The sequence below is a fragment of the Annulohypoxylon truncatum genome, assembly GCF_022578515.1.
Source record: "Annulohypoxylon truncatum strain CBS 140777 unplaced genomic scaffold F4807scaffold_5, whole genome shotgun sequence".
In the NCBI taxonomy this organism is placed as follows: Eukaryota; Fungi; Ascomycota; class Sordariomycetes; order Xylariales; family Hypoxylaceae; genus Annulohypoxylon; species Annulohypoxylon truncatum.
This window is the reverse complement of record NW_025953791.1, coordinates 692,255-709,083: the sequence shown is the minus strand read 5'-3', so window position 1 is coordinate 709,083 and position 16,829 is coordinate 692,255. Positions and strand designations below refer to the sequence as shown.

Here is a 16,829-nt window from a genome sequence, read left to right as displayed (position 1 = left end):
ATAATAATATGAGTGCGCGGCTTTCTTTTTTGCCTATTTGCCACTTACCAGAAGAAAGACATGCGTATGTATCTGTGGGCGAATTCTTCATCACCTAGATGGTTTGATCGGTGGCTTGATCTAAATGCCCTTGCCGAAAGCCCATCCCGACCCGTCCTGCCAGTGCTATTGAATGATCCACCAAGCCCACAACGCCCGGCGGAATCCATGCGGCTTTATCATTCGTGATAGTTCCTAGAACAGGCAAAGATGCGGTGCTCAGAGGGCCGGGATGAATCCGCATCCGTGGGTCCGCCCCCCTTGACATTTAGTGACCCCTGGCAATGGCTTCCCTTGCTTCTGGAACAACGTGCCTACGACCCGACTTTCTCTACCGAGTTCCGCACGTACACAAACTCTTATGTATGTACGCGTAAGTGGTACCGTGTAGTTAGACGTCCTAGTACGGTTGCTTATGCACGACCAGAATCTGATCCAAGGAAGGCAAGCGGAAGAGTTCCTGACAATCTCCATCCTGTCGAAAATCGCACCACTTCAATATATTACAATATACGCATATCAAGGTGTCATTGCTGTTTGATCGTTATACCGACATACAGTCACTAGTGGATCAGCCTCATCTACCTACTATACTCGCTGCACAAGCCATAACAAAAGTAAGCTAGCACATCCAGCAGGTCCTAACTTGCGGCTCTCGACCACACCTCTACTGAAAATGGGAAGCATGTGAAGCCATTGTACCCCCACGAAATCGTGACGTTCCAATAACTACCATCTAGGTAGACCTTTCTCGGCTCTACTTGTATCCAGTGGTCCAATGACTTCGACGATTCCACCATGTAGCATACGCTAAGGAAAGTGTGGGAACACAAGGTAATGATGGGCCGTTGGCGCGACATCGCCAATCTCGCAGGCGGTCACAGGCGTTCGTGGCGCTCCAAGTCGGCTGCAGAAAAAAAAGCTTTTCTTTGAACCGATCAGACCGCGTGCCATCTTACAAATTAACTATTCGGGATGGCTGCTGGGTCACGTATGTATATGTTGATTTCGACGGTAACAGCAGCCTCCAGTACCGTACCAAGTAGCGTTGGCCGAGATCTCGTCGTTAAACAGCATCCCCACCGCCATTCCACGCAGCACGAACGGCTTTCTGCATGGTTCGGTGGACTTATTTGTGGCTCATAAAAGCACTTGTCCGCCAACGTGGTAGGGTGAGCTGGTATCGGCCTCTACTGGCACTCCTAGTAGCACGAGCACGTCAGCCCGTTGAAGCACTTACCTGCACTAACGCGACGAATTAGTCGTTTGTTACATCAATGCGGATGGTTTCCGACCAAGCGAGTTGGGATGAACTTACCTATCATCCAAGGTTGAATGCCTACCTGAAACTCATATATGCCGTAAGGGCCGAGCAGAACCGATATTTATGCCCTCATATTCACACCTCTATATCACTGTTTCAAGAGAGCAATATTCGAACTATGGACACTTATCATTGGTCAACCATACGGATCTCATTCTCCTACTTTCCTTCATGATCGTGTGGCTTTTTCGCCAAGAGACTTTCCGCCGTCAATTCAAAGCTATTGAACGATCCTGCAGGTTCGTTAGCATGTTTCAACCGCGTCAAAAAAAGATTTGCTTTCTTTTTTTTTTCTTCACTGTTTAAGATCTCAGCACCGCATAAGTCTCATCTTATTAAAACGATGAGACATGTCATTTTACAAGAGCTGCCAGCCTGAGATCTGAGGCTGCTTATCGGAAATATGCATACTGCATGTCTTGTCTTGTGTGTGTGTGCGTGTTTATCACCTGCCCATAGAACTGTTGCCCCTTTTGGCCTGATACATGCTGGATACGACGCCTACCTACCTCAACGTCGACCCAGTTCTCGGGCTAGGGGTGCTAAAGACTAGCCCGATTACCGTCAATATATCGATCATGCACGCCACAGTGCTGTGCCCATCCTTTAGAGGTGTATTGTGAAAGCCTGCTTTCCAACGAGACCTCCGTCCTCATAGCCCTTTAGCGTAGCTGCCAGCCTGACAACAGGTATTCAAAAGACTCCATAGTTTGGGTACTCTATTCGAAAGGTTGCATTGGAAATGAAAGATATGTCACTGACGTGACAGGAACGACATGGGGAGTTGATTGGCACATCTGTCAAGCCGGGACATTTATGCTTTCCGCGCCACTTATACCTCATACAGGCATCATTACGAGACTGGCTGAAGACCTATCAAAATATTTAGCACTTGGTTATCCCTGCTTCCAATCGAGACAATCTCGTGAGCAACATCGACTGTGGCGCATCTTCAAGGCAGGCAGAACGGCGAGGCATCTTAGATTCATTGGGATCTGATCCTTGGGGGGCTTCTTTGTTCCTGTTGCCGAGGCGTTAATCTCCACGCCAATATTCAAGGTGGACCTACTTACCCTTCCCAAGAGGACGATCGATTTGGCTCATGGTAGACAGCGATGCTGGGGATGGCATAATGGGCCTAAAAACCCTTGGAAGGGGAAATAGATACCATGTGGATAGCACGTGCAAAGGCCTGGTCAGTATCTCATGGATCTTACAGGAGGCCATACAGAAGGCCAGACAGACTCGGTGAGATCCACCTACATATTGGAAGGCGTATGCGCCGCAAGCCTCTTCGGTGAATCTCACACCGGTGCGAGCGGCGAGGTCGGTTCAAAGTAGGTACGGACTATTCCCGCACGGCGACCCCTGAATTATGAGCGGGACGTCATTATTCCAACTTTCTTCACAGGCCAAACTCCGCCTATGGTCTTTTGTGCGTCGGTACGAACCTCCCGTCTAATGGCCTGGTAGCCCGGCATAATATCTCTAGCTTCGGAACTAGTCGAAACTCGGCTGCAAGGTAGATTCCAAAATGGGTAGTTGATGGAGGTTTTCGCGACCATGTTGACATCGTCGATTTCCCAAAAAGGACCGATATTTGTGCGGGCAGCTTTCCTCGACTGGGCAGTAGTTCAGATCGCTACCATGAAGGAGAACCGAGAGCCTGGCAAGGCTCCATAGGCCTAGACTTATAGTAGATGGCACCCTGTCGGTATCAGATCTTGCTCGAAGGGCGGCTGCCGGGATGCTGTCAAGGATCTGACAGGGCGCCAGGGTTAGCCAGGAGGGGGGTTCAAGGCTCCCATTTCAGGACTCTTAGCCCGTGGAGAAGCTAGGGAAAGCAACGTAAGCACATGCTCGGTAGGTATATCGTACGAAACAACAATGGCCGATTCGAAATCGCACGCTTGCGATCCCTGGAGTATACTGCCGGAATATAACGATCAACAGAAATCGGCAGAACTATTCTTCGCTATAGGGGTTGAGTCGGACGTACTGTACGGAGTACGCCCGATATAACCCACATCGAGAAGCATAGCCGACATTCAAAACACGTTAGATCGCTTAAGCCGACCATTGAAGCTACGGTATCCATATTCCAGTATGCATCTCGTAAACATGCGGGCGTTACATATGCATGTGTGTGTAGGTATACATATTATAGTATTTATATGCTATTCCAGAATGACAGATGACAGAAATCTGTAAGGACAATTCAAAACTTCTCCTAACATAGGCCCGAGCGCCTGTCAACTAAAATCCGTGGGGACGGGAAATGGGAATGATGGGATGGCATTCGCAGGGCACCCCCTGGCTGTCACATATCTGGCGACCGAATCGCATCTCAGGATCATCTTCCCTGTCTGCGGTCATCAACCGCCCCCTGTCCTGTCAACTGTCAAGCTTGCCTCCTTGTCCTCGCTTATAATTAACAAGATTACTAACGGTCTCCCCCGGTCCCGCGTAATAGATCCCTGCGGCTTTCAGGAAATCTCTGCCCCCAAAGAACCAACATGGACCCCTGGATTGCGACCGAGATCGTTGCGACTATACATAAACGTTCCGTAGTATACAGTACTATGTAGCATTTGTCCCGTCGAGTTGGTGTACATATATATAGTGTAGGGGTCTTTCGTCCGTGTGTGCAAGGTGCGCATCGTCGAATCCGAGGTCCCACTGACTATATTTATTTACGGACGTTAGTAAAACTTGCTAAATTTTTGGTATTTCCATATCCTCTCACTATGTCCGTTCTATAAGACTTAGCTAAGGGCACGCTATAGCAAAGATGGTCAAGTCCCTTACATACGCTCACATAATCTTTTTCACTCATCCATACCTACCTATTCACTGAACAGCGATATCTCAGATGATACCTTAGACACCACTCTACATGCATGTATTAGAACACACTTCTGACACGTGTGGTTCAGGACAGAAAAACGGGCATGTCAATCTGAAATGACGGGGTGCCTGAGCCAAACCGAGAACGAGCGATTTGTGGTTCGGGCCCCTTGTCTTCCAGAGTGGGAATGGCCCACCAAATCAATCATTCGCGGGCCGTTCTCCCCAATCCCCCTATTCGGTAGGTTAATTCTTGTTTATCTCGTTTGCAAACATACGACATACGAGAGACCCGTGCCCATATATGCACTTAGTAACACGAGCCAACAATGCCGTGCCCATTCCCAAGATGAGGCTCATAGGGAGATAGTGATACACGCACAGTACCAAGATGCGAGGTTACCCGCTGCCCCGTAATATCCCACAGGTAATATGAAAAAAAAGAAGCCCTAAAGAATAGGGGGAAGAAAAAGTGACAAATTTTCCTCCCTTACTATGTAATCGGCAGCAATACCTACCATTATAGGTAGGTAAGCATTATTAAGTGACAGGTGACATATCAAGCGCATACGCCGCGCGTCTTTTCCTGTAACGGCCGCGGTTCCTTACCCCGTTTGGAGAAACTGCCCGTAGGGCTGCCGCAGGACTTAGGAGTGCTAGCTTCACCGGCTCACTCTAGTTCGAAGGGCAGTAAAAAGAGCCTCTCTCAACTGCCGCTCGGTGTGATCTCTGCCACGAGCGCGCGAACTCGCCGACCACTTTGTTTCCTTTTTTTTTGCGTTCAGATGAACATGACACTCCAAGCACTGCCCCCCCAAATCTCGGCTTGCCTCAGCCGTCATGCAAGCCCGAGCCCACCCCGCGGGACTCCTATCAATTGAGGGGGTCCGGGAGCTACGTACGGGGGGAGAGCTGGCCTGGCGAAGCTAAGAAGTCTCGAGCAAGCGCGGATGCGAATCCGGAGAGAAGGGGACCGTCTGATCTTGTTCGCTCAGGCCGGAAGACGCGCATTGCCGCCGCTAGGTCGCTAAGAGAGAGAGAGGGCGCCACCCTCGCAAGCTGAGCTAGGAATGGGCAGGCCGAAACCGCATTGCCGCCTCGGAAGCGCAGCGCCGCGGTACGTGATATGCCGTCGTCGCGCGCAAGGGGCCAGTCAAACTCAACTAGCTGCCGCCGGAGTTTCGAAGCGCCGAGGTTTTAGGAAACATGTAGAAACGCTTCTTCGCCGTTGCTCTGGCGTTGGCTTTGCGAACAGTTGCACGTTCAGCAAGACTTCGCGCGCGGGCCAAGACAAAAGAATTCATGGAACTATCCGGCGTGGTTCCTCGATTGCTACCCCAGGTTGGGAATCCCCGGATGGAACGGCGAAGGTAGTAGTAATGGGGCCCGGTCTAGGGGCGCATTCGCGCGACCTGTGTTGAACCTCACCTTAAGCTAGTGACGGAGTTGCCGCTTTCTAGACTGCATACTTACTTACTTACTTACCTATCTACGTACCCATGGCGTGGGGGAGAGACAACCTCATGGTGACATCTCGGAGCCTTTTTTTCAATGGCAGTCTAAAACTTGGATATCGCGCATACGAGGTGTGAACGCATGTATGTATGGTCGTTCGCGTGTTGGTATGTAGTATGCGCGCGGCTAGCGAATACGTACCTAACCCAGATATCATTGATTACCAAGCCATTGTCATCATCGTCGCTCGGAGCTAGCGACGGGGGATAAGAGTCATCCGGACCAGATTCGGTATATGAGATCTCATAACTACCGCATCTTCTACGTGAGTGTTTTCGGTGGATGTCATGCCTTAGCGGCTACCGTATGACAAACCGATCGAATAAGTAGCACGGAAAATAGACAGATGGACAGGTGGGCATACTTAGGTACCTATCGAAGCACGCTTATACGTATAGAGAAGGAGATGGTAAATGCCGAGCCATGTATGATAGGCTTGTGAGATTCAAACCAACAAGTCCCCCACTCGATAGGCAGATATAAGCACCTGAACGCTACGGTGAGGCAAACAATCTACGCTTAATCGAGATGCTTCATCGGGCAATAGATCCATCAGCCTCCCCTATCCGCTAGGTACTCGAAGTATCTATCACTACAACTCGTCCCGACATAGCAATGACTCTATGATATGCTCATTTTGGCCGGCTTATTCTAACGGCAGTAGACATTAGTTATTTATACCTCCTAGATTGGGAAACGTCGCCTCTGCTGATACAAGACTCATCTGCATACTCGTGGACTCGGCTTCTTGATATTCGGTGAAATTGAATTACCCCTATCTTAAGCACCTGCAGAGACAGATGTCAGCGATTACCGGCCTTATTAATATGCTTCTGTCTTTTGTGAGCCACGTGTCTCACGGTTCCCTTAAGTTCATTACTGCCAAGAGACTAACAATATGAGCAGTTGACTGATGCTGTTTTTTAGCATCAGTTTAGTACTCTTTGGGGTGTTTGATGGCACAGAAAGTTCCATACGTTCATAAAAGGCAAGAATAGTACTCTGAACGGTTTACCTCATGTCATTTTCCTTGCCAGTTCAAAGTCCCCCTATTGCTATTGTACCTACCTACCTATTGACGACTATACGAATTTACCTAACCTAGCACCACCAAGGTCCCTCAGATCTTACTAAACCTGGAGTAACACTCTTCGCTACAGGGTCGACTCTCCTAGGAGAAGCCGATATTGGACTCATAGTTAGTGATACATTGTCGTTTGATAGTTATGTTATATGCTTGTAGCTTGAATAACATTTTCCGAGCACGATACATCCAGACACCAATGTATCCCAACAGTAACTTGTGATCAGATATCACCCTGTATCTAGTATCATAGAACTAGCTAGGTACCCGTAAACCTCAGCTAAACATCATAAAATCCTGATGATTATCGCTAGAATTCACGATCATTTTAGTAGTAGGTTCACGGAACATCTCCTTTCTCATCCGTGAGTATTCGTATTGGGAAGGTAAAGGTGAGTCATCCCCCACACACAACATCATCTGCATGAATTATCCCATCATTCATAGAGTAAAGATATATTCACTAGAAAGCTTTTGGCATGATCAAAAACCTGCCTCAATAAGATGGATGTCCGAACAGCCGGCACGACGTAGCACGACTCGTAGCACGACCTCGGGGCTTCTTTTACGGTCTACAGTGTATCAGGAAACTTAGGTATATACATGGAACCCATGAGGATGCTGGCATGATCATTGTCATGCCACCATACTAAGTATGGGAAGGAGGTCGATCGCCGTGCACATGGACGAACTGTCTGGCCTATAGAGAGTGGTTTGCTTGCATCATCCGGCTAACAGATTCCGAACTTAAGGTATGACGAGAAGGCAAAGCCAGTTCTGGGCTGTTGTAGGACCTGCATGGGACGTCTTCCTAATACTTGATAACCTTGTGACACCTTTTTCACGATGAAGGAGGTAGGGAGTCAGCGCAACTTTCTGCGTGGTAACCCCAACCTTACACACCAACCCTACCATCGCCGTTATTGCGACCTACGTGCCTAACCGATGATCAATACGATCTAGGAATCTTCAATACGTGGTTATCACTGGCGCAGGTGTTGCATGCCTACTACAACTGCATAAGACAAAAGCAGAAAATGAAGAAATTTGTTCCCTAGGTACCTAATAATAAAAGTTTTCAGATAGAGCACCGTTTTTGTTATTATCTAGGTAATTCTAATGCAAATAGAAATGCTTCTACTTCACATTAGAATGCCTGAACCTAAGAGATGGATTGAGTAGTTTATGAGTTCGTAGTGTAAATACCTATTACTTCCTAAGTAAAGTTTGTATCTTCGTGTCGCTTTAGCTAAAGGGCTCACCGTTCTTTTTTGGATTTGATGTGATCGGTATGTCCCCTTGTCACAGCTAGCAAACCACATATACATATTGAGTTAGGTATAAAACCAATGGAGTTATCTATAAAGGTTATGTGATCACGTCTGGTCTTCGCCTTCCTCCCTTCTGTCTAACGTGGATCACCGCATTTTGACATATCGCTGCCATTTCTTTGAATCCGCAGGTACAATTAGCACTAGGTTCCTTTTCGAATTTATAAACAATGAGATTTTCTTGTATAGATAGGTACCTAATGGATATCGAATTTACATTCTAGTCTCATACGTAATATTCAGTTATTTTGGTTTAGATACCTAGGTACATGTTGATTATGGGATTTTAGCTACCTACCTACGTGATATGATTTGGAATAGGGGCAAAGACTTGAGGAAGGCAAAGTGTCCTATCACTACATGTAGAATCACAGGGCGAATCACCTTAACAAGCAAATTTCTAGGTGTCATGATGTAGATTATTCCTTGGTGACAGCATGGATATATACATTAAAGTACTACAGTGGCCCCTAGGGAAAACACAGAAAACATTCAACTTATCCAGGAGCAACGGTCTCGCGACTCTTGAAAACCCTGTCGAGTCCGGATACAAAATTGTATATATACCTAGACAGATCTACACAGATCCCGATAGATAATATCCGGGTACCTAGTAAATATAAACCCCTTCCCGGGGACAGACCCATCTAACAACGCAATTACCGCACTCCCTAACCCCGTTTATGAGACCGCCCAACCAGAATATGCAATGTGATATATTGCCGCAGTTAAACTCATCCATCAAAAATGCCATCGCACTAGTTCCCGTATCCATCCCAAAAATGCTTCTAATAGCAGGTAAAATGCGAAGATAGCGCCGAGGGGACTCGGACTAGGAGTCCCCCTTCGTCTGAAGTGCGAAATATATAGTAGTAGTCGCCGCGATCGAGAAACTTCTAATAAATGTGATATAAATAGCCCGTTCACCGATTCCTCCTAATCACATGCTCTACCGCGGAGGATCCTGGCGGCCGGTTCGCATGAACTTTCCCAGGAGACTACGGCCTCCGGCTAGTCCAGACCGCCCCTTTTTCTCAGGGGCGGTATCGTCAGATGCCAGTTTATGAGAGGGGACCGAACTCAGTTTCGGTGGCGCTGAGTCGTGGCTTAAGTGTTCGTCCTCGGACTCGAGAAGATCGTAATCCGACATGGACAGCTTGTCCGCCGTTCGTCTATAGTCCCCTAGAGGAGCAGCGGATCGGCCCATTCCCATACCCCTTCCGGCTTCCTGCATCTTAGCAATGCCGCGCTCCAGGTGAGGAACCATGGGACCTTTGATGGACCAATTACTGTCACGCCTTCGGTTTACGGCTTCCTTGTGTAGGTCTGGATGTCTGTTTTCGAATTCGATCTCGATTTCCTTTTGGTGCTTCACTGTAGCATCGACGCGCTCGGCTTTCACCGCTGGGACGAGGTCGGTTGAATGTACCCTATCTTCACCTTCAAGAAGTTTCAGCCAATCATCGTATTGTTGATGATTTTCCTGCTATAGCAAAATTAGTACGATAATTATCTCGAAGTCCCTCATCCAAACTCACCGTCTTCTCCTCGGACATGTCCTCAAGGCTAGCGAAGTACTCCTTGGCGTTGCTCGTTGTGTTCGTACTAATAATGTACTTGTCAAAGGAATGCGAGAATTCTCGGTAGTGACCCTTGAGCACGAAACATTGCCCAGCCCAACCCTTACTCTTGAATTTCTGGTATAGCGCGTCGGCTACGGGTGCTTCCCAAGTATACTCGACTACCTTATCGTAGAATACGACGCATGTGCTACCGTACCATTTATTGAACGCGTTACGGCTCGCCTCGTCTGGCAGTGCCCTCTCGATCATCTCCATGCTTGCTCGTGCCACAAATGACTCGGGGGCCCTGAAATTGATGGCACCGTGAATGTGAGATTGCTCGTACTCGGAAGGTGAGCGGAGGTCAATCACCACGATCTGGCCACGGCCTGCCGGGAATATTTCAAGTAATTTGTTGAGATGCCCGGGAAGGATCATCTGAGCGCCATCATTTGGTGGATCATGACTGTGATCATCTATCTTTAGACTTTGTAGTCTATTTTCCACTTCCTGTTGTTCTCGACGGTGTTTGAACCAGGTCTAGACTATGTTAGTGTGAATCCCTGTGGACTTCTTTTGCCATAGCTTACCTCTAAATCTGAAGTCTCTATTCCGAGGTTTGATGCTAAGAATTCCCTGACGGCAACCGTTGGGAATGGGTTGTCATGGAAGTATTCCTCCAAACGTGTCTGAACACGTGGTGGAAGTTCGGGTTGGCTCGATATAGAAGCCAATGATGTTCTCCTTGCGCCCCGAGGTTGATTTATGGCTAGTTGTTGTGCGATATTGCCATAAGACATGCTCTTATGAAGAGGCGCGGGGCGTTGCCTTGTCGAGGGGCCACGAGAGGAAGTTGACCAGCCCCTATTCGGCTTTGACTGATCCATAGGCATCGCGTTCGACGAGTGTCGATAAACACGGCTGGACCCATCAAACGACGGCCGTTCGAAACCCCTGAAGGCGGGCTCCATCGGTGTCTTACCATTTGAAAAAGCGGACATCATGGATAACCTAGCACCCCCAAGAGACTCCCGAGGTCCAGCGGTGTATGCCGTGGTTCCCGAATAAATTGACCTCAAATCTGCATCTATATCGGCGCCCGCTAAAACCTCTTCCTCTACTACTCTTGGCTCGTTTTGGTTCCGGATGGCTAAGTTATTCGATCGAATAAACGCGACAAAGTTGCACGCATGGTTCTCCGGAAGCAGATCCCAGACCATCACCGGCATAGACAAGAGCAGGAGTGTCGAATGGCTTTTGAACACTCCCTGAACTTTAACATATTTAGCGAGCGCAGGGATATTAGAAAGCCAGTGCTCCCAGTCGTTGATGTTGAGGCGCTGGTCTTCTTCAAGTGCGAGGGAAATCATCACGTGCGGTACGTCTTCGTTTGGCTCGGACCCGACTATATCCTGCGGCCCGGCTGACCGACCGTTCATGGGATTATCATCGAAACCCGATTCCTGGGGAGGTGAGGGGGGCCTTGCGTCCGATGACAGAATCCGAGTGATTTCGATACTCGGTGCCTTGTGGTTAGCGGTCATCATGAAATGTACCGGCGTAGCACGTGCTTCGAAGTGTTTGCCATTCAACATCTCAGGCCTCGGATGCTTAAGGCGCGCGAGGACCTCCGCGTGTAACATAGCGGCGGAAAAGGTCCTCCATCTCCATTCTTGGAGTACTTCGATTAGTGTGTTGGTGAAGGAATACCTCCCCGGGTCTGGAGCGATGGCATCCCAGCTAGATGCTGATATTGTTTCTGTTATGCTGTTACCATTAGGGAAAGTAGCACTTGCGGCGCCAGCGCAGCAATCTAAGAGGATCAAGACATCCGAGAGAGACCTTTCCAGCAATGTCTGGATCGCAGACCATCTACAGGAGCGTTAACGCCGTCACACATATGCGACTTGACTAGCCGGGGTATGACGTAGACTTACTGGAGCCATGGCGAATCTGAACTTCGGGTCCTGGGTTTCCTATTAGTATATCAAGCGGAAGAACAGGCACAGCAACTAAATAACCTACCCGCACCACGTGCTCTGCCTCGACTCATCGATTCTTGCGTGGCCACCATAGTACACGATGAACAAGGTATCATTCGACTCATGTTCCTTGATCATGGCGCCAATTTTTAACATCAATTCCAGATGCGCATTGTCGGACGGTATCGGAAATGTTTCCGTCTGGAAACTGTATTCCTCTCGGAAGCATGCTTCCAGGTCGTCGAGCTCCTTTAGGACAAACAGATCATCGCATGTCCAGTGAAGAAGGAGGACATGTACTTTCTTGTATCTCTGCGAGCCTCCCCGGTTAGGGAAAGCTCGGGTGGCCGACTATGAGAGTAGGCTCGTTAGCTCTATAACGGCGGGCGGGCGCATGATTTGATATAAGGAGAGGGCAGACACGCACATCCTCTAAAGTTTTCGCGAACTCGGGCAGATGCTTGACGTGGTAGCTCACACGGCTAATATCGTGTGTGGCCGACGGGGTCCTCTCATCTTCAATGCTGGAACCATACTGAGAAGATGTGATTAGATGAGAGCGAGCTTGAGGCCTGGCTATTCTCTTTTCTCGACGTACGGCAGAATCTCCACTGCTGAAACTATGCCCATCCGTGGGCTGCCATTCACTTATCGTCACGAACGGCTGGTCACCCATGATCACATACGCTTGTGCTGATCAACCAGCTGCGACGGGAGGGAGGAGGAGGGAGGGGCGGAGGAAATGAAAGGAAGAGCAAGGCAAGCAGATACTAGGAAAAAAGAATGAAAAATGTCGTAGGCGTCGGCTTCGGCTTCGTCTTCGTCGTCTTTACATGGTATTGCCGCACCGCATGGCGGGTAAGATTGTACGTAACGGACTGAAACTTGGGACTTGGATAGAAAGTTGGACAGTAGACAGAATCAATCACTTGGGCAAGAGTTGTAAGGGTGTAGACGGGACATTCGGCTAAAGCCGCAACACTTGAGGGTGATATTCCACACTCACTTGAGATTTAACGCACCAAGACTTTCTTGCCGACAAGAGCTGGACTGCTGGAGTGGGAAAGGGACGCCTTGCGACAAGCGTCGGCTGAACATGACATGAAGGATGGAGGATGTCCCAAAATGTCAAGATATGCCACCCTCGGTAGCAGAAAGCGGTTTAGCGGCCCTGGTCGCGGTGAACTGATTTGGTGTAGGCACAGAGTCCAAATTTCATGCGTTACCGAGTCTTATTGGTCGACGGCATTGCTTGCGCCCCTTTCTGCCAGTACCGTACCTGTATTCATACCTCATCAAGTAGGCTGGGTGTAACATTATGTCTGATTTTTTCTGCATTCTAGAAAAGATGATGGTGCCTCGTTTGCTTTAATAGGTAGGTGTGAAAATGTCTAAAACTGCGTGAAATCCAATTTAAAATACAAAAAGTAGATGGACCTTAGTATCGAACCAAGTGGATACGGGTATAACGCCAAGGCTCTAGCAAACCTACCGAATCTGCAAGTAAAGTTGTCCTTGACGTTAGTGTAGGTAGTAAAACTAAGCTTATGCTGCTTACCTAAGTCGATATATGCCCATGGACTTGACCATGTCGAGTGCACTATCAATTGGTATCTTATAAGATACTCATAGCATCTATATGTAGTCTCGTCTTTCCCCGGAAGAGCTTCGTCATTTCAAGAACATCGGCGTCACCATTAGTATAAGCAGTGGGGATCATAGTCAACCATCATTATTATCACTGTTCTAATTGACTATCGGTCCTTTCAAGAGCATCGCCTCCATATCGAGCACCTATGTCAGCACTATTTTGCGATAGGATTAAAGTTCAATTCCTTCCGATGCCCTCTTCCAGACCAACAAGGCTTTCCAGCCTCGAGGATGCTGATATGTGGACACATACTTACTAGCCGTCCCCAAGCCTACCGATTCACCTCAGACAAACCACAAGATGTCCCCCAGAGGCAATAACTCCTGTGGCCTAACCTGTCCAGATGCCCAGATGCAGAGTAGGAAAGTAACCGGATATAAATACAAGCCGCTGCCACTGTATCCCACCATATGACCATAGGAAGGGAATTCATTATAGAACCCTCGTATACGTGTCCTCGGATATGCACGATGGTTTTGCCGTACCATAAATGAGACCAAGTAAAACATAATGCCACCTTCAACGCCAACATAGATGCAGATCCGCCTCCTCCAAGCACCGAATGCCAAGTACACGGCAAGAAAATGCAGTTAGACATTAAAGAATTAGAGTGATAATGGGACCGTCGCGGCGGACAGGTTGGGTTTTCATTCGTAGATCCCACGCATATGTATTCAGACGCGATCCGGTGTTTGGGGGTCGATGTGGGTGAAAACTTATTCTCGGCTGTTTGCTTCTGCATTTCGGCGAGCTTCGTCCAAGTCCTCCCTCATCAAGCGCTCGCTAAGGCTTCTTGGTGTCCCGTCAAAGTAGGTCACGTCAGGCTTAAAACTAGTTGATTCATCAACTCCACTTCGCCCGTCGACACTGCCGACGAAGGTATAGAAATCGCCCATCTCTGCGGCTCTTTTGTGCAGTTCTGGATCACGAACGACGCCGATTGAGAATGGCTTCCCGCGATATGACCCCGCAGATGCAGCCATCTGGCGAGGCGATTGTATAGGAGTGGTAACAGAAGTAGGTTTGGCCATGGGAATTGCTGGAGACGTCGAAAACAGGACCGGATTCTCAGCTATAGGTGTCACATCAGCTTCGTCTTCCTCCTCGTCTTCCTCCTCGATATATTTCTTAGTCGACTTGGTTTTATCGCCTTTATCATCTGAATCGAAATCCCGGTCCTCAAACTCAAACAAATCCTCTTCGTTAAGTGATGGTTCGCTTGTAGAATCAATCGGAGGTTTTGACGAGTTGTGTTCTTCTGTTCCATGCGAGTCGAGGTCATTCGATTCTGAATTGGGAGTCGTTTCGAGTGGCGGGGAAAACCGCTTCTTGTCTTTGAATGAACTTAGTGGCGGCATCATGAGAACGTCGTCAATATCATCAGCCTCTTCAGGAATTTCGTTTTCTTCGACTTCTTTTACAGATGTCAAAGGTGCGCCAAGTTGAGTCGGGAGGCGCGCATCATTTATACGATGTGCCGTGCCGTCCGAGCTTACGTGATTGGTTGAATTTTGAGATGCGTCATTTGCTTTTCGGCTGTGTAAACCGGCCATGACTAATTCTTCCTCTTCGTCATCGTCGATGGCTTCCAGATTGCCGACAACCTCCCACTTCGAGGTATCTTCATTTGAGTTCCGCGCCATAGCCTTTAGACGATCAGTTGAAGTTATCTTTTTAGGCATCGGCGGAGAGCTGCCTAGTAGGTCGGTATCTTCGTTGATGATAATCGCATTGTATGACTCATCTAGAGGACTAGTGGGGTTGCCTGATGGAGACGGCGGAAAATCCGATGCACGAGGTGAGACCGGTGGCGACGAGGTGGGAAGCACCTCTTCACCTTCGACGTCAAAGCGCACTCGTCTGGGGCTTTGGGCCTTAGTAGAGGAACTGGATGAGCGACGGAGAGCGCTTCTTCGTAACCGTGTTGTGCTGTCATCGGATGTGATCGAGGACTCCGTATCCGCAGTATGCCGTCGGACGGGATCTGGTCGGGGCAAAACGATTGGACTCGCCAGAGCAGCAAGTGATGTGTCTTCATTATTGTTAGGTTCTTTGATTTCAGGTACCGGGGGCGGCAACGCAGACGGTGTCGGGCTACGTCGCTGTACTGCATCAAGCAAGGGAAGATAACTCGGTGTAAACAGACCATGAAACTCGCGCTCTCGTTCATGCGGACTCCGGGGACTATCGAACAGCGGAAGGAAAGGAATTTGAGGCGAGACTGGCGGCGACGGTTGCCTAACAGGCCATGGCTTCTCGTCGGTGCTGACGTCGCTGGCACTCTCTTGCGATTGCGGGTCAATGTCCTGGCCGAGACTGGGGCTCAATGCCGGATAATTCTGAAAGTGTTCGGCGACCAATTTTTGGACTTTGGCAGAAACATGCCCCGGCACGTCTTGTAAGCGCTGGCGCGAATATCGATAGAACTCTTGAGCCATATCTTGGCGATATATATTGACCTTATTATCAAGCTCAGCGAGCTTCTGGATAAGGTCGGATACTAGACTTGTGGTGTCATCCATTGTGCCGAGCACGCCGCGCACCACAAAATGAGATCAATCGAAAACGGCCAATAGATGAAGAATAAGCATTGTTGGTGTTGGGTTGCCGACCAACATTCAACGAGACAAGGCAAGGCAAGACAGAATGTTCCTAATTTTTCAATAAATTTCAACAAGAGTGATCAAGTACTCGCAAAGTGCTTGTAAAAATACGAAATCTGCTTCGCTTTTTTTTTTGCCTTTGCCTTTGCCTTTGTCTCTGTCTCTGTATTGTGGAGCTGTCCTCTTATCAGCTTTTATTCGGAACTGCGGTTGCAGTATCTGAAGTATCCGAATAGTCACAAGGTTTGATCGTTTATGTTAAGTGACTTTCTGTTGTATTGTTCCATGCATGTATTGTATGTATTGTACAACTTGGAATTGACTCCAGTAGCTCCGCACTTAGTCCAAAGGCTGTTCGTTCTTGTATAAACCTTGGAAGTCTAATGAGCCCTAAGTCCTTGCCTTGCGTGGGAGGAGTGTGGAGGAGGCTGGAACTCTGGGAGCCGCACTCGTCAATTGACAAAGTCGAAATCGAGGAAGGAATGATAGGTACAATAATAAGATGATTTGCTGGGAAGAAGGTAAGGAAGTGTGAGAAATGGTGTGGAGAAAATGGTAGGTGTGGGAGCCAAGACCCATGAAGGAATGGTAGGATTGGTCTCCGACGACCTGGAAAGACCTGGTTCGACTGTTGGCAAGGCCAAATTTGGTCTCCAGGGCTATCTGAGTTCGGGTCTGGAAGATTCGGCGCATGCCTGTGGGCAATACGAAGGTACAAGCCGGCGAAAGTCTAAGCAACGATAACGATAACCTTACATCATACGGTTTGCCGGGGTATACGAAATGGGTATAAACGAGGTAGCTACCATACACGAACTTATAAATGAAATATTTGTGATTGAAAAGACTGCATATTCTGACAATCACATCCGTCAATCCATTCTTGGCTCT

At 48.4% G+C, this 16,829-nt stretch overlaps 2 protein-coding genes across 2 annotated transcripts; both read right to left on the bottom strand.

Annotated features, from left to right (window-relative positions):
* Positions 1-8,530: 8,530 nt before the first annotated feature.
* Positions 8,531-12,717, bottom strand: F4807DRAFT_309543 (uncharacterized protein). Its single transcript, XM_047995030.1, has 6 exons — positions 12,112-12,717; positions 11,728-12,035; positions 11,640-11,669; positions 10,293-11,574; positions 9,679-10,242; positions 8,531-9,626 (listed from the first exon to the last, which is right to left on the bottom strand). The coding sequence occupies exons 1-6, from the start codon at positions 12,358-12,360 to the stop codon at positions 9,090-9,092; spliced, it is 2,970 nt and encodes a 989-aa protein (XP_047857570.1). The 5' UTR covers positions 12,361-12,717; the 3' UTR covers positions 8,531-9,089.
* A 1,230-nt stretch (positions 12,718-13,947) lies between these two features.
* On the bottom strand, positions 13,948-16,092 carry F4807DRAFT_309464 (uncharacterized protein). The gene has a single exon (XM_047995029.1). The coding sequence runs from the start codon at positions 15,855-15,857 to the stop codon at positions 14,052-14,054; it is 1,806 nt and encodes a 601-aa protein (XP_047857569.1). The 5' UTR covers positions 15,858-16,092; the 3' UTR covers positions 13,948-14,051.
* Positions 16,093-16,829: the final 737 nt, after the last annotated feature.

Coding starts and splice junctions, on each gene's coding strand:
- F4807DRAFT_309543 (XM_047995030.1), bottom strand. CDS start 12,360: ATGGGTGACCAGCCGTTCGTGACGATAAGTGAATGGCAGCCCACGGAT. Junction 11,670..11,727: donor AGGCAGAGCACGTGGTGCGG/GTAGGTTATTTA, acceptor TAGGAAACCCAG/GACCCGAAGTTCAGATTCGC. Junction 9,627..9,678: donor ACATGTCCGAGGAGAAGACG/GTGAGTTTGGAT, acceptor ATTTTGCTATAG/CAGGAAAATCATCAACAATA.
- F4807DRAFT_309464 (XM_047995029.1), bottom strand. CDS start 15,857: ATGGATGACACCACAAGTCTAGTATCCGACCTTATCCAGAAGCTCGCT.